This window comes from Mustela lutreola, chromosome 5 (assembly GCF_030435805.1).
Source record: "Mustela lutreola isolate mMusLut2 chromosome 5, mMusLut2.pri, whole genome shotgun sequence".
NCBI lineage: Eukaryota > Metazoa > Chordata > Mammalia > Carnivora > Mustelidae > Mustela > Mustela lutreola.
This window is the reverse complement of record NC_081294.1, coordinates 148,370,597-148,397,198: the sequence shown is the minus strand read 5'-3', so window position 1 is coordinate 148,397,198 and position 26,602 is coordinate 148,370,597. Positions and strand designations below refer to the sequence as shown.

Sequence of the window (26,602 nt, the reverse complement as noted above, 5' to 3'; positions counted from 1 at the left end):
AAGTTAATACAAATACGCTTGTATTTGGTGCAAATTTAATTTTATTAGACCTTACAATGAATGTTGTGGCGTATCATTTTCCATTATGTGACAATTTATTGGCTGGCATCTGAATACAGTACTTCTGAAAAATACACAATGGGAAGTGACAAAAGGGAGAAACTAGTTGTTTAGTGATATATGAAGGTGGAAAAAATAAAAAGAAAAAAGAAAAATGAAAAAAGGATGAGGACCAATTAGTTTCTTTAGGATCTAACTCTAAAATGGTTAAAGTTCCAAGCAATAATGCTGCTGTCGCAGTGTCCGAGAAGATGGTTATTATCTCATCTGGCCCCCACAATTCTGATAACTACAAGGATCGTTTTTCCTCTAAAAGTCAACCTAAGGTTTTAGCTGGGTGACAGGATTTTGAAGAGCGACCTTTTCATATATAATTTAAAGAATTTTCCCAAGTCACAGTAGATGGGGGTCTCTAAAATATTATACAGTAAGGTAGTCACTTTACAAATAAGCACGTAACTTCAAAGTCAGAATGGGCACCAGGTTGATTTTTTGCTGATTTGGGTTTTATGCCCCTGTCAGGTTTACAGGTAAGAAAATGACTCTTTTTTTAAAAAAAAAAAATCTAGAATCCACTTGTCTTTATAAAGTAGACTGGTATCTCAACTGAGCAAAATGACCATTTCTTTTCCAGGAATGATCACGAGTGGAGCATCTAAAATTCAGCAGGCCTCACGAGGCATTTTTACAGAAAGGGAATCAGAACTTAGAAACTCCAGCCAACATCACTCGCTACAGTGTGGTTTAGTTCCACTCACACCAGTGCAAGTAGCTCATTAAGTATTACTCACTTGTGGTTAAAAAAAAGTAACAAACGGACATATCTTTTTCAATTCAGTCAAAAACAATTTTGAGAATACTTTCTGACAAAGGCCTTCACAATGTCTGAGGTCACCTTTTATTAACCAACCTCCTCCAGAATGAAACTGTAGACAACTCTGAGCTATCAAACCACTCGATTTGTCAAGAGCTCCTAACAGCATCTGGGGAGATGGCAAACAGAGGAGAGTCGTATCCTAACTGAAATAAGGCATTCCAGTTCTCGAGACTGAAGAACACTTTGAAGCGATCCATCTTTAGCGGTGGAAAAATGCTACGTGAAGAAATCCTGAGTTCCACTAGAGCCGCACGATTTCGGTTCACCCGTTGGATAGTGTGAAGTGTGCAGTACCAAACGAGCACGTGAGCCCTCTTCTCCCCGCCCGAGAAAGGAAGGGGAAATGCCAAATCACTGGAAAATTCCATTGCTCATCTTTTACCCCCAAATTACTGGGATCCACTAGTGTTGATTTACTGCACGTACAGAGTTTCCCTTTAAAGAAAAAAAAAAAAAGGTTGCCCATGCATATGTACCAGAGGGTTAGAAGCAAATGATTTCAAAATGTTGATGTCTGCTATTTCTAGAATGTGTGTCTAAATAACAAATGGTTAATATATGTGGCAGCCCAAACGTTCCACCAAATTTGCCCGCGGTAAACACGGGTTTCAAGGCTCTTCATCAAAAGGCTGGAGAGCAACCATGATCAGTTACATCCCATTCACCCTTTTCGACAGTGAAATGCAATTCAGAACCTAGTAAAAACAGGATACCTTAAAAAAAAAAAATTAAACCTCAATTACTTAATCAGAAAGTAAGTCTAATGATTTTTATTTACTACTTTTCATCATGAGTTTTTTTTTTTCTTGTTTTTTGTTTTACTGAATAAAGATGAAATAAACCTAAGGCAATTCTTTGCAGTGATGACTCTGTAAAGATCATGACATCAACCCTCAGGATAAAATGCGAGCAAAAACCCAAGTGGATCCAGCTCATTCAACTCACAGGTACACTTGAGTTTGTTTTTTCCTCAAACTAATAAGGAGCTTTTTATTCAGAACAATTTCATTAAGACATTTGCAGGGCAAATGTGCCGTCATACATTTTATCCTGAATAACAATAAAGTGCTGAAGGATAACTACCTGAATCTTCTTTAGTACTTTTCTCTTAATCTCTTCTTGAAAGAGCCCTTTCTGTGGCATTAGCGAAACTGTGTGAAAGGAACCGACAGAACCAAACCAAAAACAAGACAAAACAGAAAACCGTACGGAAAGAAGAGCAGAGCCAAGCTAACTTTCAGGAAGGGGACAGGAAGCACTGCAACCTTTTGTGTTTAACTAGGGTGACGAATAACCAAGACCAAAGTAATCCATGCAAGTTATTTGGAAAGGTATACCGAAGCTGGAAGGACGGATGGACACTGGTACTGACCTTGGATACTACGGCAGTAAATTGCATACGAAAATACCTTAATTATCCTAGATGCCTAGATCGGGCTTGGCAAGCACCGTGCCACTGACATGCTGTAGCTCTTTTTTGTAACTAAAAGTGATCTGCGGTCTGACTGCGGAAGAGTTCAATGTGACTCGTTAAAGCTGCATGATACACTCTGAGGTTAAATTGATGTGAATTCTCTACACCTAATCACATCATCAGCCCGAGCAGGACAACGCCGGCGGCATGAAAGGTGGGTCACTTTGTCAGGAGTCTTCCTTTTACAGCAGGTTATATTAAGACAACAGACCTAAATTCCAACTGGGTTAATGAGTTAGGAGAGATTTGTTTCCCAAATTTAGCACACAATACTTTCAGTGGATTAGAGAGAGAAACCTCAGAAGAAGAAGAAGGAAAAAAACAAACAAACAAAAAAAAAAACCCCACAGAAACAAACAGAAAAGCCTAAGCTCAGGTAGCTGACCTATAGCTCTAAAAACTGTCATGCTACAAAGAGTACTACTTTCAAAACAAGGAACTTTGTAACAAATGTAACAGGTTTTGAGTTGAAGTTGACCAACTGCTGCATAGAAAAATGTGCTAACATACAACAGTCAAGTTTAAGCCGGTGCATAGAGAAGATAAAGCACTTATGGTAATTGCAAATGGTAACAGGTCCATAAAGGGTGTGCAACCTAGCATGGGTCCGTAAGGGGGGGGGAAGGATGGTAAGTAGAAATGGGGAGGAAAAAAAATCAAGTGGAAAGAGTGAAGAAGCCTGGACAAGAGAAGGAAGAAGCAGGAAAGGAAAAAAAAAAAAAAAGACCTTCAATTGTATAAAATTCACAAACCAGTAAAGTATAAAGACACCACTGAAGAACAGTGAATTTTGTCCCGAACACCCAACAGCAAACAGAACCAGAACAGGTAAGCCTTTGGCAGACAATTTAAGAAATTCGAGTAGGACATTCCATTTCTCAATAATTCACAAACAATATATTATATGGTGTATTTATATTAAATACTGGGAAACCAATCCTGGAAAGCTGATGCTTCTAATGCTTTAGCCAATGAGAGCACGAGGTGTCAAGCCAAGTGAATGCTGGTGTTCTCACAACAGTGCTCACTTACGAGGCAACTGTCAGCGATCCGTGCTTTCGACAGTGCGACGAGCCAGGCAGATTATCATCTGTGAAGTGAAACAAAGGTCTCTAGCTTTTCTGGGATATGCCCTTTGTAATATATTCTATGATTCACTATGACGCGAGCAGCAAGACACTGCAGGGTGGTGTGATTGATGGGCTGGATCAAATTTTTCGCGATCTCTTTCTCATCCAGCAAGTCACTAGCAGTCTGCTTGTGCAAGTTTGTGGCATCGAAGTGTGCACCTGATTTAATAAGGAGATTCATGATGTCGGGATGGTTGTTCAGAGCGGCAATGTGCAGGGGGCTGTTGTCGTCAGAGTCTCTGACATTTACGTCGGCGCCACACTCGATCAGTATGGCCGTGACCTGCAGAGACGGGAATTTACACACAGGGTAGCGCCCTACGCAGGTCGTGTTCTTGTCCACAGCCAGATGAAGGGGGCTGAAGTTATTCTTCCCCCTCGGATGCAGCTTCAGAAACCTGTAGATAGTCTGCTTTTTGAAGTGGTCCTGTTCTACAGTACAAGGAACTTTCTCTAGCAAGCAAATCAAGTGCAAAATAATGGACAGAGCCTTGTTTAACTGCAATGGGTCAGCTGGACACTGAGTTTGCTTGATAGCTCGCTCTATTTCAAGGACACTTTTGCACAGGATGCCCATAAGATCATCAAACGTAACAGTGGTGCCCAGCAGGCCTTTAGCCCTATCCTGGAGCATAAAGGAGAACAGTTCCGCAAACGACAGCAAGCTGCTGGCGGTCATGGGGCTTAGAGGGTCCAAGTTGTTCTGCTGCATATCCAAAGCATACTTCCAGAGGTTGATGCATCGTTTGAAATTTCCAGAGTCCGCATAGACAGCGCCTCTGTATCTAATGTAATAAGAGGTATCGGGATGAGAGGGACCAAGAATACGTTCTCTGATCAATAGTGCCTGCATTCTCATCTCGTCGGGGTCGGCAATAAGACCTTCTAGCTCTTCCGCACTATTCACTTCCTTGGCATAATCGTAAGCCATTATCAGAGTCTGCGGTACCGGTTTGCTGATGATATTAGTCCTATCGCTGTACCTCATGTTCATGGCCTTTTTCCAGTATTTCAAGGCCCCAAGCAGATCTCTCTTTTTGTCCACAAATGTAGCTCCCAGGAGCTCTAGAGCATTGATCCGTTCTGTCTTGCTGGTCTGTGCATGGTGAGTCAGAAAATCCACAATATTTGTGTGACCGGTGACACTGGCTGAAAGAAGGGGAGTCATTCCATAACCATCCTTTTCCATCTTGGCACAATACATAAGCAGCATCTTCATGATGTCCAAACTCCCAGACTCTGCGCAATCATGCAATGCAGTATTACCTTAAGGAGAGGAAAGAAAGAGATAACAGATTTTGAGGGAGCAGGAGACAATGGAATACATGTATGTAGCTTAGGAACCTCATGAAAAGCAGGCAGCTCCAGGCTGACCTTAACGGGAATTTTTTTTTTTTTTTAAAGATTTTATTTATTTATTTGATAGAGAGAGAAAGATCACAAGTAAGTAGAGCAGCAGGCAGAGAGAAAGGAGGAAGCAGGCTACTCGCTGAGCAGGGAGCCTGATGCGGGGCTCAATCCCAGGACCCTGAGATCATCATCTGAGCCTAAGGCAGAGGCTTCTGAGCCACCCAGGGGCCCCTAATGGGACTTAAATTTGAAAACAAATGAGGAAAAAAAAAATGATCCACAGCCCCCAGGACTAGCGTGACACATTGCAAGGTTTAAATAAATACTTATAAAGTTTGTTGAATAAATGACCAAATTAGGCATGAAAAGATGATCAAAGTCACTAATGAAATTCAACTTGAATCCATGTCCTCTTGGGTTTTTTCAGTAGCGTTTGCAAGTGCATATTCTATGACTAAAAAGTGATGAAATGCAACTAACCAGCTAGTCAGCTTTGCAGACTGTCACATAACTTTCTGGGTAAGGGTCCACGTTTATAAGTAATCTCTAGTTTCATTCTAACAGGAGTCAGAAATTGTTTTTTCCATATTTCTGATTGCCAAGTGAACTTCAGCTGCCTTAGTCAAAATTCTCGGTGACAGAGTACTTTTCCTCAGAAAGCTCCCAGGAGAAAAACAAGTCCAGTAAAATGTGAAAAAATATGTGGGTGGTTCAACTGGAAATTTAAAAGGAGCCATCTGAAGTGTCCTTTGTAATGGATAATTTCCCACTGTAATTTAATTTTTTAAACATTCTCTGAAGCCATACTAAATGTTCCAATGCCGTCCAGCTCTTCCCACACGTGGATTCAAATGGACAACAGACACTGGCACATCAGGAAACGCCCGTATGCAACATACCAAGACATTCTGAGCACACAACTATTTTAGCTGCCAAAGTTTCATGCCAAACATCTTACTACTTATTGTAACAAAAACTATCACATAGACCTTTGGTATCACCCTACGGTGTTTACAGAAAATTTCTGCAGTGAGTCACCAGAGGCTGAGTGCAGCAGAGTTCTCGCAGGCTGGCACTGGTGTCTTTAGAAAGAGCTGCCTGCCCGGAGCCAGCCCTCGGTGGACATCAGAGAGCTGGTCTGTTCCAAAAACTTGCCCTCCAGGATAAGGGGAATCACTGTTTGTACAAACAATACAGTTTGTGCTTAATACCTGCTTTCCTCCCAGGGGTATCTCCAGGAAGGGTGCCCACCCTGAGCTCGGAGACTCCTAATGGGTCTCCCCCGGGACAGAAAAAGCCTGCAGATTCCTCTAAGCCACACAGTGCCTTTCCCCTTAGGATCCAGCTCCAGGTCCCTATCATACCACGATTCCCATGACCAGCTGACTCACCTCCAGAGACAGAGAAGGCCTCAGGGGACTAGAAAGTAGCTGAAACCTGACCACTTCCCATAACAAATTTGTGACTGAAATTTCCAAGAGCCAGTTACTGCACCTTGGGACCTGACTCTCCCCTGGGTCATCCTGTGGAGACTTCCACAGCACCTACACAACTATAGCACTACCTGCATACATTTACTCTGACTCAGGATTTCATAGTTCTATAATGGAATGGTGTTGGACGGAACGTTTTAGCCATGCATCTGTAAGCAAGCACTGCAAGAGCCCAGAGCCTCTCCCTACTAACACTAATGTTCATTTGTTCAAAGTAATTTCAAGTAAACACGGCTATTATGAAATGTGTTTTTAAGGCTCTTTTAAATTAAGAATCCCTTTTCCTCTAAGAGACAATATAAGAGAAACAGGAGGTTTAGATGGCATTCTGCTCTGTACAATCACATAAAATCAAGAGTAAGAATGCAAGAGAAGCCAGTTTTTTTAAACTACTGTATTAGAATACACCAAACACTGAAAAAAAAAAAAGAAACAGTTTCTCTTAAGATAAAAAAAAACCTACAGAATAGTTTCATATCTAGTAATGGCAGAAGCGGTATGATCACCCTCCCCGGAAATAACTTAAAAAGCTGAAAATTTTATTTTGAAAAATCTGTTTGTCAGCATGTAAAGAGCTAAAAGGAAGACAACATACAGAAGAAGAAAGAAAATCAGAGAAGTCCAGAACTAAGGGAAGCTTCCTCCAATGGCCTCTTCTGATTCTGGAACCAGCAGCTAAAACACTGAGTGGAGCTTTTGACAGGTAGGCAGGGCCAGAGGAGAAAACTAGAGTCCAGAACCCACTAAAATGGGAACTTTGAAACCCCCCATATACTTTGAGTTAGAGCTCTGAAGAACTGCACCCTAGTCCTTAAAGACAAATTACAAACCAGCTATTGGAGGAACCAAAACCCAATTTAAGATCATGTCAATACTGAACTAAAGAAATTCAGGGGGCACCTGGATTGTTCAGTCATTAAGCGTCTGCCTTTGGCTTGGGTCGTGATCCTGGGGTCCTCGGATTGAGCCCCACATTGGGCTCCCTGCTCGTTGGGAGGCCTGCTTCTCCCTCTCTCCACCCCCCCCCCTGCTTGTGTTCTCTCTCTCACTGTATCTCTCTCTGCTAAATAAATAAATAAATAATCTTTAAAAAAATAAATAAATAATTCAGGATTGCTAGTTGAAAATAGACAAAAGCCAAAAGCAAATACAAATGCTACTTGCAGAAAATATTATCTAGACAGTACGTATTTACTAGGGTTCAAATTATTTTTCATATTCTATCTAATGTTTGATACCCAATCAAGGAACCCCAACACAAAATCAAAGGAAGTTAAGAAATGATGGAAAAGCCCAACAGAAGATCCTGATCATACAGTCATCAGACACAGACTTTAAAACAGTAATTATGCTGAGCTAAGTAAGAGATTAAAAAACAATTCTGAGAATTAGGCAGAACACTGGAAACTACAAAAAGGCACAAAATGGATGTTCTAGAACTGAAAACCTCAGTGGGTGGCTTTAAAAGCAGATTACGCACAGCTGAACAGAAAATGAGTGGCTGGAAAAATCCGTCAGATGAAAATATACAGAGAGAAGCATTGAGATGACAGGCTGGCAAAGTAGAGACAGTGAGAGACAGAGGGAACGATGTCAGAGGGCTAATACTTGTAAACCAGAATTCTAGAGGAAGAAAATGGGCTCAGAGCAATACACAAGAGATAAAGTCTGAGAATTTTCTGAAGCTGGTAAAGTATTAACATATAAATTTAATAAGTTTTACACACACCAAGAAAGAGAAATACAATGAAAATCCCCTCAAGGCACACTCCAGCAGAACAGCTCAGCGCTCAGGCAGGCAAAGGGAAAAACTTTACAACCAGAGAACAGGTGGAAATGACCTACACAAGAGAAACAATTTGGCCAGTGGCAAAGTTCTCACCAGGAACAGGAAGCCAGAGGCCAACAGACTTGAAAACACTAAAGGAAAATAACTGCCAACTGAGAATTTTATACCCAGAGCAAGAATCAATGTGAATGAAGTACTGTTTCAGGTAAGAACGAAAAAGAAAACCCAAGGTATTTATTACCAGCCTACCTAGTACTGGCAAAAGGATGAGGATGCACATGGAAGCACAGAGATACCGGCCTACGCATCGACAAGAGGGGTAAATCTTGGAGAAGAAATGACTTCAAAAATTAACAAGCGTCTCATAGGGCTTGAAATACACAGAGAAGTCAAATGCTTGACAGCAAGAGCATCAAGGTAAGGAGGGCAATTGGAATTAAAGAAGGAAACTCAGAAATTTATGTTATTCCTTTGGTAATTCAAAGTAGTACAGTAACCACTCAAATAACAGAGGATATGCATCTCATCACTACATACCCTCTAATACAGAGAAAAAAATGAAATAAGAAAAAAAAATTCAAAGGCAGACAAAAAAAAAAAAAATCAGAGACAAAGAACACAAACCAGGTAGGACAAATAAAAATCAGAAAGTCAGAGATTAAAACCCAAACAGATCAGTAATTACATCAAATGCAAGCAAACTAAATGCTTCCTAAAAAGACACAAATTCTAAGACTGAAAATAGAAATATGCACAACTGCTTAGAGGAGATAAAACCTTCAACACAAGGATAGAAAAAGGCTGAAGTGAACAAAATAGAAAAAAATTATACCTTATTAGATCCTATGCAGAAGTGAACCATAAATAAGAAAGCTGTCTGATACAAGGAGACGTTAAGGCAAAAGGCATGGTTAGAGATATAGGGAAACATTTTACAAGGATATAAATAAAATACAAAACAATATAAAGATACAGTATTTCCAAATTCGTTTTTACCTAAAACACAGGTTTGAATTATGCAGAGCAAGAATCAACAGAACAATGAGGAGAATGAGGCAAACCCACCATCACCAGACACTTGAGCACACATTTCTCAGTAGCAAAGAACAAAACCAATACCGGTAGAGAAGATGTGAAACCATGAACAAACTTGATTTAACTGAGGTATATAAAGGAACACTGGACTCAACACCTGTGGAATGCCATTTTCTTTCTAGGATATATGAAAGAACAGACACAGGGACCACATTCTGGCCACAAAGTGAAACGCACAGAAACGGCAAAAGACTGATAGTACTGATTCTCTTCTAGGTCCACAATGCAAGGTAGAAAACACACATACCCCAACAGCAGCAACAACAAAACACTAGAAAAATCTCCACAGATTTGAAAATTAAATACATACTGCTAAATAACCTATGGGTCAAAGAAGAAACCCAATGGAAAAAGAGAAAATGTTTGTAACCAGATGAAAATGAAAACCTTAAGTAACAAATCCTGTGTGACGTGGCTCAACCTGTGCTTCAACGTGCACCCTAGAGAAGAAAGGCTTTAAAAAGCCCTTTAGGGACGCCTGGGTGGCTCAGTTGGTTAAGCAGCTGCCTTCGGCTCAGGTCATGATCCCAGCGTCCTGGGATCGAGTCCCACATCGGGTTCCTTGCTCCGCAGGGAGCCTGCTTCTCCCTCTGACTCTGCCTGCCACTCTGCCTGTGCTCACTCTTGCTCTCTCTCTCTCTCTGACAAATAAATAAATAAAATCTTAAAAAAAAAAAAAAAAAAAAAAAAAAAAAGCCCTTTAAAAAGATGGCTCAGTTTCCATCTCAAGATACTAAAGGAGAAAAACATTAAATTAAACCCAGAGAAAGTTGAAGCAAATCATAAAAGCAAACATAATGGAGAGGAAAAAAGTATCCATATGTTAGCACAGCATTTTTTCTCTTTTCCTGAGTCTTACGTATCAGCAGTTGCCCCCTCGTTATCTTATATTCGTAACTAGGCAAAGCAGAGAAAATACTTATACAAATAGAAAGCAGGGAAGTTGGCAGTAAAACAGAAACCCCTGTCTCCCAATCGTCAATGTAGTGTACTGTGCATTCCTGGGGTCATATTTTAAATGCTAGTCATACTAGAATCTGATGAGTAAGTTCTACCTAATAGAAGGCAAACCTCATAATGGAACTCCCCCATCACGTGCCTTTCCAACTCAACTGCTTCCATGCTTCCTCTAAAGATACAACTGAAAACCTTCAAGATGGCTTTCAAAATTCTACAACACTGCTTCTCAAAGCATTATCCCTGTAAGGCAGGAGGGCGATGAGGAAGAAAGCCAGAGCTTCAGAAAATGTTATATGAGTAAAGCTTAATCTCAGTTACTGGGAACACACACAAGTACACTATCGGAAATGGATTTGAGAAGACTGAGATCTTATTTGCCTACCCTACCTGCCCAGCCTCATGTCTCATCGTGTCCAAAGTGAATGCTGCACTGTGAATCTCTCCAGGAGCTGGCCAACTTTTTCTATGAAGGGCTCGATGGTATTTTAGGAGGCTGTAATGTCCCTGCTGTAACCACTCAGCCCGTCCGTGGCCAGGAGTATCCATTGGCAATACATCCAATTAATGGAGATGGCCTTGTTCGAACAAAATTTGACTTATGGACACTGAAATAGGGCCTCCAGGGCATATTCATGTGTCATAAAGTATTCATCTTCATTAATTTTTTTTCCCCAGCCATTAAAATACAAAACATCTTAGCAGTCAGGCAGAACAAGAACAGGAGGTGGGCAGGCTTTGGCCCCTGGGCCCTACTGGGCCAACACCTTCTCGGAGACATCGTTAATACCTGCCAATCACACAGCTGAGACCCTACTTACACTTCCTGTTACTCCATCCTAAGTGTCCCTCCCAGCACTGGAGACAGGCCTGCTCACTTCCACCTCCACGCCTCTGCTCTTCGTTTTTCTGCACTCTTCTTGTTTTTCTGTAACTTTCTTCTTCACCATTTTAACTTCTTGTCCTTCAAGTTTCAAAAGCAACTTCCACGGCCTCAAGACACTTCATTGTTTATAGCACACAAACTTGCATTTTGAGGATGCCTAGTGAATAAATGTGTCACTCATTCTGGTAGTTATTCCTAATACATGAACTATGATGATATTATATAATACCTTATAACAGTACAATGTTACTACCACACACATCAGTTTTCTTGCCTAAATTGGTCTTCTAGTCCGAAAGTCCACAGATCCTATATAGTTTGTCCTTCATACCCAACTAGCAGTTACCATACTACTAAGGCTAAGGCAAGAGTCTTAAATTTTTAATACTTCATTATCACAAAAAGTGATTCAAACTTAGCTTCTGAGAATAAAATAAGTTTAAAAAGTAAAGTCTTAGGAGAGAGATCATAACTACTCTAATAAGCATATGACCATCACACTTTCACACCCTCAAAGCCTGAAAAAAGTTTCTGAATACAAGTATAGTGATCTGAAAGGGCACATGCACCTAAATGTTTATAGCAGCAAGATCCACAATAGCCAAACTAGATGCCCATCAACAGATGAATGGATAAAGATGTGGCATATATATATGCATGTGCACACACACACAGTGGAATACTATGCAGCCATCAAAAACCCCATGAAATCTTGCCATTTGCAATGACATGGATGAAACTAGAGGGTATTATGCTTAGCAAAATAAGTCAATCAGAGAAACACAATTATCATATGATCTCTGATATGAGGAATTTGAGAGGCAAGGTAAGGGGTCATGAGAGTAAGGAGGGAAAAACGCAACAAGATGGATCAGGGAGGGAGACAAACCGTTAAGAGACTCTTAATCGCAGGAAAAAATTGAGGGTTGCTGGAGGGAGGGGGAGGAGGGAGAGGGTGGTTGGGTTATGGACACTGAGGAGGGTACGTGCTATGGTGAGTGCTGTGAACTGTGTAAGCCTGATGATTCACAGACCTGTACCCCTGGGGCTAATAATACATTATGTCAATAAAAATAAATAAAGTTTAGAAAAGAGAACCTTCAGAAACAAGCGAAAAAAAGTTTATGAAAATGAAATGAAAAGTTTAATTTTAAAGCAACTATAACTTTTGTCTCAGGTCCAAGTCTCTCTATAGAGATGTTTTGATAAAGTTACAATCAGTCCACAGATGACTGTCACCTGCTTTTTTCCCACATCTTGGTCATTTTCTCCTGTTAAGTGACAAGTACATAGTCTCCATGAACTTCACAGATACTAGGTCATCATTCTTAATGGCTTTATGGTAGAAGTTCAAGTAAGGAGGCATGGCCAAGTTCACATGAACACTCCCCTGGCCAATGGACATCTGCGCTGCTTCAGAATTTTCACTACTAAAATGAATGCTTAAAAACCTTAATGACAGATAACAGGTGATTGCCAGGGGGTGGATTCAGGAAAAGGGGCTGACTGCAAAGAGGCATGAAGGAACTTTCTGCTCCATCTTTGTTGCACTGGTGGATAAACTACAGTATATGTTTATCAAAACTTACACAACTATATACTAAAAAGGATGGATTCTATTGTGTATAAATTATACTTCAGGGGCGCCTGGGTGGCTCCGCAGGTTAAAGTCTCTGCCTTCGGCTCAGGTCATGATCCCAGGATCCTGGGATCGAGGTATCGGCTCTCTCTGCTCAGCAGAGAGCCTGCTTCTCCCTCTCTCTCTGCCTACTTGTGATCTCTGTCAAATAAATAAATAAAATCTTTAAAAATAAAATTATACTTCAATAACTAAATGACAAAAAAATTAATGCCTAATTTAGAATAAAATCACAAGTGTATGACAGCACAAGATACATCTCCAAATCATTCCAAAGGAATCAGGCAATCTTTTAAAAAATCCACTTTTACAGTATTCTTTCTGGCACTACAGTTAATTTTGAATTTTAATTTATATTACTTCTGTACCTAGGTATATAGGACATTTTTCCATGTTTGTTTACAAACTTTTTTTTTTTATGACAAGTCTATTTACGTTCCAGTTTCTGGAGTTATTAGTCTGCTATATTTGCTCTATTAACTATTTCACTCAAGAGGGCTATGCTTTCAGGAGGAAATGCGAGTTCTCGTGAAAAAATGTAAAAAGATGAATTTAAAAATCAAGTTACTATGTTCTTGTGACCAGTCTGTGCTAAGTTACGTGCCAAAGACCAATAAAATCATATTTATTTTTGCTAGGTAACATCAGTGATTTAGAATTTTGGTGCATATTACCATATGTCAAATACTACTGAATATTCAACTCAAGCATTTTTCCTCAGTTATGTGCCTCTATGTTTCCACAATATGAAGGAAGATTCAGTAGCTCTACCTCATAATGTCTTAATTTTGTATCCTCAGAGTGAGAAAGATAATTAAAAAACTGAACTCATGGGGCGCCTGGGTGGCTCCGTGGGTTAAGCCACTGCCTTCGGCTCAGGTCATGATCTCAGGGATCTGGGATCGAGTCCCACATCGGGCTCTTTGCTCGGCAGGGAGCCTGCTTCCCTCTCTCTCTCTGCCTGCCTCTCCATCTACTTGTGATCTCTCTCTATCAAATAAATAAAATAAAATCTTTAAAAAAAAAAAAACTGAACTCATAAACTTCAAAAACAAATACTACCAGGCGTCTTAGATGAAATTAAGGCTATTTAGCACTGAAATTTAATTAATCCCTTAAAAAAAGAAAGAAAATAAACACTATCTTATACAATTCTCAGCATCTGACTCAGAACATGTTCATTTGGAGAAAAAATAAAATTTCTGACACTGAATTCATTATGGAAAATTCTCATGATTTCTCAAAAGACATGCTTGTTAAATGGACATGTCTTAAAAAACCAAGCTAATGGTTCATGAAGTGTTAATTCTGTTAAAGTACTTACACAGAAAGTTAAAATCATAAGATCTAAATATACTAATTTCAACTACGTAACTTAACCTTGAAATAGTGCTAAGAAAATCTGGAAGAATAAAAAGTAGCCATATTCACAGAAATGCTTCTGGGATGGATACTAAAGGAAGGAAATGACACAAGTGCTCATGGTTACCAGAGGGAGGTGGGTGGGGGATGGGGAAACAGGTGACAGGGATTGAGGCATGCATTTGTGATGAGCACCAGGTGATGGACGAAAGTTCTGAATCACTAATATTATACTGTATGTTTATACTGGAATTAAAATACTTAGTAAAACAACAAACCAACAAAAAACATGGTAGTATTTCTCTGAAAGCGCCAATCTCAGTTGCTGTTAATTCTAAAGAGACTTGTAATCTTTTGACAGCAGCCACATAACAGACAGGGATTCATGCAGGTGCCTAACAAGGGAATCAAGATTTTCCTAAAATAAGTAATCCAAAAACACACCAGGATTTTGAGTAATAACTAGTTGGAGCCCTAAGAGTTCCATTGCTCCAAACCAAATGTTTGGGTTTGACTAAATAGTAAGTAAATGATTGTTTGCATAACATTGTTACCAATCGACTAACTACTTAAATCCTATGAGAATTTCAACACATAATTTATAAATATCTCAATTTGGGTAAGATTACTTAGATACTCCAGGATCAGAATTAAGTCAGTTTCTAAGCCTCTCCCAATTTCTATTTTTAATGATACAAAAATGTTCTCACAAGGGCTGTAAAATGTTTTACAAATACAAAATGTCTATTATAATTTAAACTGCTTTTTCTAGAAATATCAATTCAACAGATTCAGCTACCTCGTAAAGTCCTCACACAGTTCAAGTTTTGTGTGTATGTGTTTTAGTTAAATACAGTTGTGCTTCTCAAACTTTAATGTACACAATCACCTGAGGATCACAGTAAAATGTGGATTCTGACTCAACCAATCTACGTTGGGTCCAAGGGACGCCTGTGCTGCTGGTCTTTGTTACCCGGAGCACTAGGAAATAGATGAGGAATATCTAACAGCTATATCATGTAATACGAAAATAAGGTTAAAGAAAGGTTAGGTCACAGCCTGTTTTACACCACACAGAAAATGAAACTTCACCATTCCTTTTTATGCTAAATGAGAACATCAGATGCCAGAGCATGAAAAGGGTGTGCTGTACAACTAGATTCCACAGTTTGACCCACAGAAACGTTCCGTTCCTATCTAGGTAGTAAAGGGTAGCAATAAACCCTGCAGTGTTTTCTTAACAATTTTCTTGTTTAAGTCAAATCTAAGTGAGCTACAGTTGCATATTTCAAAAAAATCGGCTTGTAAAATAAAATCCAAGTTGTTGTAACCAATACCTTCAAAAAAGCAGGGGAAAAAAACCAATGTAAACTGGTACAACCACTGGGGAAAACAGTATGGAGGTTCCTCAGAAAGTTAAAAATAGAAATACCACACAACCCAGTAATTCCACTTCTGAGTATTTATTTACCCAAAGAAAACAAAAACACTACCTCAAAAAGATACATGCACCCCTATGTTTATGGCAGCATTATTTACAACAGACAACACAGGGAAACAACCTAATAGTCTGCTGACAGATAAAGAGATAAAGAAAATGTGGTGTATATATATACAATGGATTAATATTCAAACATAAAAAGAATGAAATCTTGCCATTTGAGACAAATGGATGGGCCATAAGGTATCTGGTAAGTGAAATAAGTCAGTCAAGCAAAAAACAAATATAGAGGTTTCGCCTGTAAAAAAACAAAACCAAACAAACAAATCAAAACAGAAACTCGTAAATACAAAGAATTGGTGGTTTCCAGAGGGAGGGTGTGAGGGAGGATGGGTGAAATAGGCGAGGGGGATTAATAAGTAAAAACTTCCAGCTATAAGAGAAGTCATGAGGATGAAAAGTACAGCAGTACAGCAGAGGGAATATAGCCAATAACTCTGTAATAACATGGTATGGTGACAGATGGTAACTACGCTCACTATGGTGAACACTGCATATGTTTAACTCAAATTACTATGTTGTATACCTGAAACTAATACAATATTGTATGTCAACTATACTTCGATAAAAAGGAAGGAAGGAAAAGAAATGGGAGAAACATTTCATAATTATGTCAGGTTTTACCAAAAAAATTAAGTTGGTGACCAGTACCCATTTCACTCATTCCTCTTCTTTTGACTGGTGTATCTGATACTCTGTTACTCTTAACTTCCCTCGTTTTCTTAAAAAAATTAAATTTACTAAAAAAAAAAATAAAGTGAAAAAACAATCTACGGATTGGGGAAAATACCTACCAATCATGTATCTGATAAAGGACTTGTAGTCAGAATATATAAATAACTCCTACAACTCAGTAATAAAACAATAACCCAATTTTAAAGATTTTATTTTTATTTATTTGACAGACAGAGATCACAAGTAGGCAGAGAGGCAGGCAGAGAGAGGGGGAAGGCAGGCTCCCCGCTGAGCAGAGAGCCTGATGCAGGGCTCAATCCCAGGACCCTGAGATCATGATCTGAGCTGAAGGCAGAGGCTTAACCCACTGAGCCACCTACGTGCCCCAATAACCCAATTTTAAAGCATGCAATCAACAAGAAGACATTTCTCCAGAGAAGATAAACAAATGGCCAATAAACACATGAAGAGATGCTGAACATCAGAACCCTGAAGAAACACAAACCAAAACCACAATGATACCACTTCACACCCACTAAGACGGCTATTCCCAGAGAAGAGTAATAACCCATGTTTGTGAGGGTGTGGAAAAACTGGGACACTTGTCACACTGTTGACAGGAATGTGAAATGGCACCGCCGAGCTGTTCCTTAGAAGGTTACACAGAGAGTTGCATGTCACCCAGCAATTCCACTCCTCCATGTACACCCAAGAGAAATGAAAACTTACAACCACCCAAGAACTTGCACATGAATATCTGTATCAGCCTTATTCCCATGAGCCAAAAAGTAGAACCAATCCAAATGCCTGTTAACTGATAAATGTGGTCTATCTACACAAGAGCTTATACAATAAAAAGACTAAAGCAATAAAAAGAAATCAAGTACTGACACATGCTACAAAATGGGTGAGCTCCGAGAACATCATACTAAGGGAAAGAAGCACACCACGAACCACATACTGTGCTTCCATTTACACGAAATGTCCACCACAGGCAAATGCAGAGGGACAGAAAGATTAGTGGTTGCCAGAGGTTACTTCAGTCGCGGTGGGGGAGGTGGGGGAAATGAGAGTATGTATTACTGGATATAAGTTTTGTGGGGAAGGGGTGATAAAAAGGTGGCTGAGGTAATGGCCACACAACCCTGTGAATACACACTGATTTGAACACTTTAACGGGTGAAGGGTATGTGAATTGTGTCTCAAAGCTGTTTTAAAATCAACGTACCTGGGGGCGCCTGGGTGGCTCAGTAGGTTGAGCCTCTGCCTTCGGCTCGGGTCGTGATCCCAGGGTGCTGGGATCGAGCCCCACATCGGGCTCTCTGCTCAAAGGGGAGCCTATTTCCTCCTCTCTCTGCCTACCTCTCTGCCTACTTGTGATCTCTCTGTCTGTCCAATAAATTAAAAAAAAAAAATCAACATACCTGTGTCTCTGGTAAAAGTGCAAGTTTTGACCTTTAGAAGCAACCACTAAAGGGTCTCTTACTGTAACTGACTTGCTGGAAATGCATAAAAAGAATTCTCATCTCTCCTTTTTAGCCTACTGTGCTTGCCATCCATTCTTCTTCAACTCTAGCTGGGACTTCTAAGAGGCCACTTCTAAAGATGGGGAGGGCCTGCGATTCAACTACAGAAAAATCCTGATCCCAAGCATTTTACTCCTGGAATAACTAAATGGTGCATGTTAAGGGAAGAAGTGGGAAAGGGGAGAGAGAAACACTTCGGATATCTAAGGAGCACTAGAAGGCTCCTCCACTTAGGGTGTATTTTAACACCAGAGACACTCAAGGACAGGAGTTCAAAGAAAACGGAATCAGAACAGAACCGAATACGAACTGTGCCACGGTAACCACGTGCCTTCCCTTCATTCATTCTCTGTGTAAGGCAGTGAGCTGGGAGCATATGGCAATTTAACAGCTGAGGCCCTTGACACTCATAACAAAGTTAAAGGCTAAAAACATCTGCATCCAGAGGTAAGCTGAATTCTTATGACTTGAAGAAATCAGAAAGCGCCTGGAAGATGGGTCTTGACATCTAGTGGAATTTTAAGGCCAAGAGGAACTGAACTAAGGGATCCGGACTACAGCAACCAATATTTAGTGTAATTGGGTGAAAATTACAAAATGTCAAAGCATCAACATTGTAATTCAGGCTTCATTAAAACTCCCTTTCTGGCCATTCTTCCCCAAGCGTGGGGGACAAAGGCAAGACACACGTTTCTGGCAGATTTGCCCTCATGTGACTTCTTTACCTGGGCCTTTCCTCACCTCCAGCTTCCACCACGTACATTCCTAATGACTCAATAGCACTTAGCCTCCAGAATGCCAAGGACTTCCTGAACTGCCTTTTACTGAAAACTTGTTTTAAGAAACAACTGTAATCTACGAAAATCTGATAAAGATGTACTCGGTGAGGGAACGACTTGTCCCCAACGGTAAGTGAAACACACTTCGAGCAGCTGAAAGGGCAGGAGGGCTCAGGAACTACTTACTTTCTCCAACTCCAGCTCACTTGTGAGGATTCACAGCTCCAAATCCAATCTCCAGGCCGAGTGGGACATGGAGGGTAATTCCCCACTGCACCCAGTCTACACACCTTCTCTTCTACCCTGGGGACACGGAGAAGTATGGCAGGGGAGACAGAAAAGACGAACGTGCACATCTTGGAGGGACAACCTGATGCCAGTAAGTCATTTAAACATTATTATCAAAACAAAACACACACAGGCCACAGAAGAGAAGGAAGTTTTAAGGCCCTCTCCCTAATTGTTCTCTGAAAGTAACTGTGTGGAGGCTGACCAGCAGCCGAGAACACTGGAAAGTCAAGAAAGAATGGACAACTTCTGCCTCCAACACGCAGAGAGTCCTCAAGTAGAGTGAAGCCTACCAATGGGACAAAGGTCATTTTCTTTATCCCTAATTGGGGACAACCGTTCTTAATTTAGAGGGGAGATTTTTCTTACTTGAGATTCCTCTGCACTTATAGTGCATTAAAAAAATAGTAGTAATAATAGGATTTCTTTTCACATTTTCTTGACTGAAATACATCCATACCCTAAAATGCCTGTAATATGGGAGACAACTAATATAACATGCCTGTGGTTTGCTTTAAACGACTGCAGAAAACAAAAGGAAAGGAGAGAGAAATGTATTTTTTAAATATGTTTAAAATTTTTAGAAACAAAGTTTTAAAAAACTTTGGCAAATGCGGGTAACTACTAAAGCAAGGTGATAAGTTCATAGTGGTTCCAGTCATATTCTTCTCTCCAGTTATGCAGAAATTAGAAAATTTCTGTAATAAAAAGGCAAATAAACTGCCTGACCTAGCTCTCTCTCAAACCCTTTTAAAGCCAGCTCCACTTATGGGCCTACATGAATTCTCCATTTCTGAAGACCAGTAATGCTCATTTTTCACGATTACGGCCTTAACTTCTTAAACTTCACATCTGCAGGTATGGATTTTATTTCTGGAGTGAAAGAAGAGCAAAACAGTCCTTGCCTTCAAGGAGCTTATAATCCTTCCTCTCTTAAATCCAACCTACTTCATTCAACAAACTCATATACCAAAATCCCACTATGGCCGGACACTCTAACACATGGATACAAACACCAGGTCTCTAGTCTTAAAGAGCTCACAATGTAAAAGAATTAGAATGCAGTTAGGTGGGTTTCCCTACAAAAAAGGAAAGAAAGAAGAAAGAGAGGAAGGAGGAAAGAAAATAAAGATCCCAATTATTTCTCAGCTGAAAACTTCACTAGCTTACCCCCCGCCTAAAGAATCAAACTTCTTTGGGCGCCTGGGTGGCTCAGTGGGTTAAGCCAGTGCCTTCGGCTCAGGTCGTGATCTCAGGGTCTTGGGATCGAGTCCCGCATCGGGCTCTCTGCTCAGCAGGGAGCCTGCTTCCCTCTCTCTCTCTCTCTCTGCCTGCCTCTCCATCTACTTGTGATTTCTCTCTGTCAAATAAATAAATAAAATCTTTAAAAAAAAAAAAAAAAAGAATCAAACTTCTTTACCTAGAAGTCAATGTCCTTCATAATCTAGCCCTGAGTGCCCTGGGGTCCAAATATGCTGACTTTTCCACTTCCTGGCCCTCCATGCATATTTCTCAATGTGCCTTTCCTTAGACCATTTCCTAAGCCTTTAAAACTGTATCCAGTGCACTCTACAGGTCTGAACCCTGACAATCCTTTCAAGGCCCAGTTCAACATCCCCATAAAGATCACAACCCTAAAATCCATCCCGCACAGGTTCACATTCTTCCTTCAGCAGTTAACAAACGCGACGTCCTGTACCTTCTCACAGCCTCCACAATGCTCACCACAGTGCCCTGCCTACAGAAAATGCACAGTGATTGTCTTATTACCAATACCCTAATAACCTCTGGATATTTAAACAGATGAACCCATGCTGGAGGGTAGCCTGTTCTCTAAGGGTCAGTCTTCCCAACCCAAGCCAGAGCAGCTCTTCTGCTGGTCTCTAGTACTCAAATCACTTTCAGCTGCTCAATTCCCAACAGAATCTGGGTGCAAAAACAGAACTGAAGGGCCAAAGTCTCTTACCACGGATTCTATTCTGAATCCACCAACAACATTAAAACAAAACGAAACAATAAACCGAGCGGAAGATGACGGTAACCATGATGTGGTGAAATCAATGTGGAAGCTCTGAGATGAGCTTGCTGAATCACTTCTCATTTGGGGTCTACGTTTTTTTGTTGTTGTTGTTTTTTTAAGATTTGACAGACAGATCACAAGTAGGCAGAGAGTCAGGCAGAGAGAGAGAGACGGAAGCAGGCTCCCCCGCTGAGCAGAGAGCCCGATGTGGGGCTTGATCCCCGGATCCTGGGATCATGACCTGAGCCGAAGCCAAAAACTTTAACCCACTGCGCCACCCAGGCGACCCTGGGGTCTACGGTTTTAAACAGCAACCCCACTCTCCTGTTTCACAAATCAACCACTGTGCTCAACTGGAGAAGTACTGGTAAACATCTCCAAGGTTTTCTCCTCTTTGTGAACGCCAGGGGAAAAGAGTGAGAGCAGGGTCCCCTCAAGTACCGAGATGGTTGGGGATAAGGTAATTCCAAAAATCAAACACAAGGAAGCACTGAGGCCACGCTCTGCATACTGTGGCGCAAGGACCTGCGGAGGAGCCTGTCTCTGTGACAAAGCTGTGAGCTGGAGAGCGAGGAAACAAGGACTGGTTACGTGGTCTTACTCAGCTCTGTCTATCCTCAATCTAAGAGCCTGGTACGCTGAGGGACTCAGGAAGTGCTCCCTTAATTAGGGAATGAATTCCACCTTTGGTTAAAACCTGTTCGAAATGCCAACAGCCTGTTAAAAAGTCATGGGGGAAAAAAAGGTTAAATAGTATATTCAAATGCCAACTGCCTGTTAAAAAGTAATGGAATGTAGAAGTCACGTGCAATTAGTATTTAAGCAGACCAAGCAAAATCTACTGGGGTTTTCCTTCTTCACAACCATTTCCAACAGCTGACATATACCATTTCCTAAGAAACGGTTCCATTTCATCCCTCATTTCATCACTCTTTTCTACTTCTTGGATAGAGCAAAATGGGGGGGGGGGGGGCGAGGGGAGATTCCTTTCCTGCTGCCCTATCAGATTGATCCTTCACCAGTGTTCCTGCCTCAGTTTTAACTGGTCCCTGCTTTTTTATTACACATTAACCCATAAAAAAAAAAATCTGGAGTCAGTGAGAGAGTGATTACCAAAGAATGGAAGCTTCGGGATCAGAATGGGGATGGGTGCATATACATCCTAATCTGCCTCCAATTTAACTAAGTCACTGTTGAAATTAAAAGAGACCATAACAGGTAAAAGCACTGCACACAAAATTATATACATATGTATGTATATACATACACACACATATGTATGTATCATATATCTGTATGTCCATAAAATTGAGACTATCTGAAAATAATTTTTGAAAACTGTTTTCTCATGTTATGTGTAATTTTTTCGAAAGGCACAAGTACTAGACACTGATGGGGCTGGGGGAGGGGAGGAGGTGGAAAGACTCTAGAATTAGATCGTTTGACCACAACCTCACATACAAGGCTGTATGAGGATGGTGATGAAAGGAACATTCGTCCAAAAAAGCAAAGGTAATCAGTCAAGTTAGATACCATTCAGTTCATTAGGGGGAAAGAGGAGGAGGAAAGGGAAGTAGTACTACTGTTCAGGGAAACAGTACCACTACTCATCTCTCCAATGACCTAAGAGTTTTTAAAACAACTTCACCTAAATATGTAAGTTCGACAATCTGTATGTTATTAGGCTAATGAACGAAAAGCCCAAAACAAAGAAACAAAAAATCCAACAAGCCTCAACAAACGGCCATACCTTTTAATGCTTTCTCTACTAGTAACGATTTCAAAGCATTCCTCATAGTTAACATGGTCATGTAAATAGTAACCGTTCTCTTAAGACTAGCATTCTTTAAAGGAATGAATGTTTAAAACAAACAAAAATGTCACTCAAAGAGATGATCAGGAACAAATGAAAGAATGTCTACGGAAACTCGTTGTCTCCTACTGAAAAGCCAGAAGCAACAGAGAACTCCATTGGGAGAGTATGTGGCTATTGAAATTGGGAGCTAAAATTAATGCCATTAAAGACATTACTGATTAAGCTAAAAAAAAGACTATAGAAGAGCATATAAAATAAAACTACACATATGTATCAGTTTTTCTCTAAGTGGCATTTGGTAAGATTTTTTATGTTTTCTCCAGAAAAAAAAAAAAAAAAATTACAGAAAATCACAATGAGCCCACATCATTTCATATCAAAACTTTAAAAGAAAAAAAAAAGATTCTACTAATTTGAGTAAATTCTTCCAATAACTATGTCCTATCCCATAATGATGTACTTGAGCCTCACTGAAAGGCAATCAGACACCATCACAACAACAACCGGAGTCTTTGAGTCAGCAATCCCATTTATTGGTATCTACCCTACTGCTCTTCTCACCCAAGTGTGCGAAGACACACTTGTGTTCAAGAATATTTACAGAATCACGGCTTACACTGGATATGCCCTAACTTTCCATCAAAAGGGCCTAGATAAATTATGTGGATTCATACAATGAAATACTGTGCAGCCGCTAAACTGAATGAGGCAGCTCTGTGTGCTGGAGTTCAATGCCATCCAAGATAATCTAAGGTTTAAAAAAAAAAAAAAAACAAAAAAAACCGCAACCGAAACTGTATGTATCAACTAACAGAAGGGAAAGGGGGAAGAAAAAGACAAGTCTCTGCACAGACCATCTCCAGGACACACAAAACCCCATAAACAGGGCTTATAAATAGTGGCTGCCAGTGGGTTGGAAGTCTAGAAGTCAGATGGTAAGATTTGTCATTGGGAACACCGTCAATCAATTTATATTGTTTGAGGTTTTTTGTTTTGTTTTGTTTTGTTTTTTTACCATATAGGTAGGCTACTTTTTAAGTTTTAATGGATTTTTTTTAATGGGGCAGTGGATTACTTTGCTGTTGTATAAATAAATACGCTGAAGGAAAAAAAAAATTTTCCAAGTATCAAAACAGGCGATCAAAACACCTGTTTTTAAAAGTTTCAAAAAAAGTCTCTCAACTATCATTTTGCTGCTTTAGGCTTATTACAATCCCTGAAAATTACACACAACTGTAAACCTGAGCTCTTCTTTTGGACAGAGGTGTTTACACTGTTGCTAGCCAACAAATCCACTTCTGTCTAACCTAGCGCTTGTCTGGCTCTCAGCATTGTAGCAGTTTTTAAAATCTCTTTTCTCTCCTGCTATATTTAATACATGTTCTAATGTGAAAGAATTTTCTATTGGCCACACAATAAATAGAGAATAAGGGAACGGATTTTCTCCTTTTCCACTGGTATTAATCCTTTCAGGTCAGTGTGGCCTGGCCTTCCCCGGCAGAGTAACAAACGAAATGCCTAGCTAAGACACATAAGACAATGACTCACTAAATATAGTAGTTTCTACTCCACCAGTGTTCTTAGGGGGGGAAAAAAAAAAATCAAAGCTAAGAAAATACATTACACTGAAGTATATTCTCAGGTGGATTCAGTGCAAGCCTAAGGGCTCTGATCAACTGCCACTAACATGTCCTGTAACTCTGGGGAGCCCTGGAATTGGAAGGGCCTCCAAATCAGAGACAAAAAATGCTCCTTAACATCGTGACCAAGGTCCTTGTACCACACTTGCGCAAAGAATTCTCAAACACGGGAGAAACGACCAACAAGGTTTGCTGGAAGGGACACCTCATCAAAACAGGTCTGTCAATGCTGGCTGACTCAGCAGCCGCTGTTTATAGTTAGGGACCAGACTTCCTGAAAATAATGGCAAACACTTAGAAAGCCAAAACGAAGAAGTTGGACTCACCTTTCACACTTTTTCTATTAACATCTGCCCCCTTTTCAAGCAAATACTGAGCAATCTCTTTGTGTCCTTTGTAGCACGAAATCATCAAGCACGTATGCCCGTGTCGGTTGGACACCTCCAAGTCGGCTTTGTGTTCCACAAGGTACTTCACGATTTCCAGATGGCCATCGAAACAGGCAGCTCGAAGAGGAGTGGAATTGGTTAAAGTTGTGTTGTTGACAGATGCTCCATGGTTTAACAGGGACTGCACCACCTTCAGATGTCCCGCTGCAGAAGCGGCCCACAGCGGGGGAGCCCCCTCGATGGTTTCGCCATCAAAATTGACAGAGCCCCCCACTTCTATGGAGGCACTGCACTGTTCGAGGAGGAACTCCACCATGTCAAGGTGCCCATACCTGGCGGCCATCAGGAGTGGCGTGGCTCCGTTTGTTTTTTCCGAGATCAAGGAGGAAACCTCCTCTTTGGATTTGCTGGCCAACAACTTGGTGAGAAGCCGCAGTTTGCCATCCCGAGCTGCGTTAAACACTGCTGTCTTTAGATCCATTTATGTCCAGTGGAAAGGCTGCGCTTTCTTTATCCCTCAAAGCAAAGCTCCCGCTTAACTCTATCGACACAGGCAAGAGTGACAGGAACCAAAGTTCAACGTCAACCGCTGCACCCCAAACGGATATAAAACCACGGAGAGTCTGTCGCCTTACTGCCTTCCGACATCTGACCACCAGAGCACCAAACTAGAAAAAGGAAAAGGAAGAGGAAAAGTAGCAGGTTCGAATTTTCCAGAGGTGAAGGCAAAAACACTGGGTTTTCTTAATTCTTACTCCCAGGTGGCAGGGGTTGGGGGGGTGGTCGTACTTTAGGGACGACTCAAGCCACCCAAACACGCTGGGAAAGAACACAAAAAGGTGCACACCGACCCCAATGTTCTGGGGGCAGGCAGTTTCTCTTCTATATGCGGTAAATTGAACACTCCAGGCAACCGGTTTTCTCGCCTCCTAAGCAGCCAAGCTTTGTTCTAGTTTTTGCTTTGCACACGCCCAGGGAGAGTACAACCGAAAGAGGCAAGAGCCGCGGGTCCAGCAGTGTTTCTCTCTCTCACATCTGCAGAGGAGAGCGAGCCAAGGGCGCCAGGCTCGAGGCCTCGCGGTGGCCAGACTGGGTTTCGCGAAGGAACAAAAAGGTCGGACACACAAACCGCGGCCAGCCGGCGCCAGAGCCCTCGCCCTAAAGGTTCGCTTTCCTTACAAACTACTCGAGGCTCTCAGGAAATCCGGCCGCCTTCTAGAGAACTTCGCCCGCCCCATTTCGATCCGTCCCCGCACCCCCCGCCAGGGACCGCAGGTTCCCCAGACCCCCGGGGCCCCCTCCCCCCATAACCTTCACCGCCACCTTCTCCAGACCCGGGCAGCTCCTCCCCGTCCTCCCCGAGCGACCACGACCCCCGCCCGGCCGGCCGCCGAGCCCGGGGCCTCCAGCCCGCCGCCCGCCTTCCGCGGCCCGAGGGCGCCCTCCTTCCCCTTCCCGCCCGGGCCTCCCCGCGGGAAGCCTCAGGCCGCAGCCACTACCTGCCCGGGGGCTGGTCCTCTCCGCCGCCGCCGGCCGCTGGGGCTCGGGCCGCCCCCTTAAATGGAAACCGTTGTCCCCGCCGCCGCCCGGGCCGGCCTGCTCCGCCTGCAGCCGCACAGCTCCTCCATGCCCCGCGCCCCAGAGGAATGAATCCGGCCGCGCCGTTCGCCCCGCCCCGCCACGCCGAGCCGCCTCCCGCCCTCCCCGTCCGCGCGGGCTACAGCAGCTGCAGCGGATGCCGCGGCGGATGGTGTAATGGGCTGCGGGCCGGGGGCCGGGCAAGCCTGAGCGAGGTTTCACATCACTGACGCGGCAGCCGCGCCATTGGGCCGGGGGAGGGCGGCGGCCGCCGCGAG

The 26,602-nt window shown here is 41.7% G+C and overlaps 1 protein-coding gene across 1 annotated transcript; it reads right to left on the bottom strand.

The window, feature by feature from the left end:
- FEM1C (fem-1 homolog C) lies at window positions 1-26,602 on the bottom strand. Its single transcript, XM_059175828.1, has 3 exons — window positions 26,246-26,602; window positions 24,684-25,414; window positions 1-4,807 (listed from the first exon to the last, which is right to left on the bottom strand). Exons 2-3 carry the CDS (start codon window positions 25,225-25,227, stop codon window positions 3,498-3,500), a joined length of 1,854 nt encoding a protein of 617 aa, XP_059031811.1. The 5' UTR covers window positions 25,228-25,414; window positions 26,246-26,602; the 3' UTR covers window positions 1-3,497.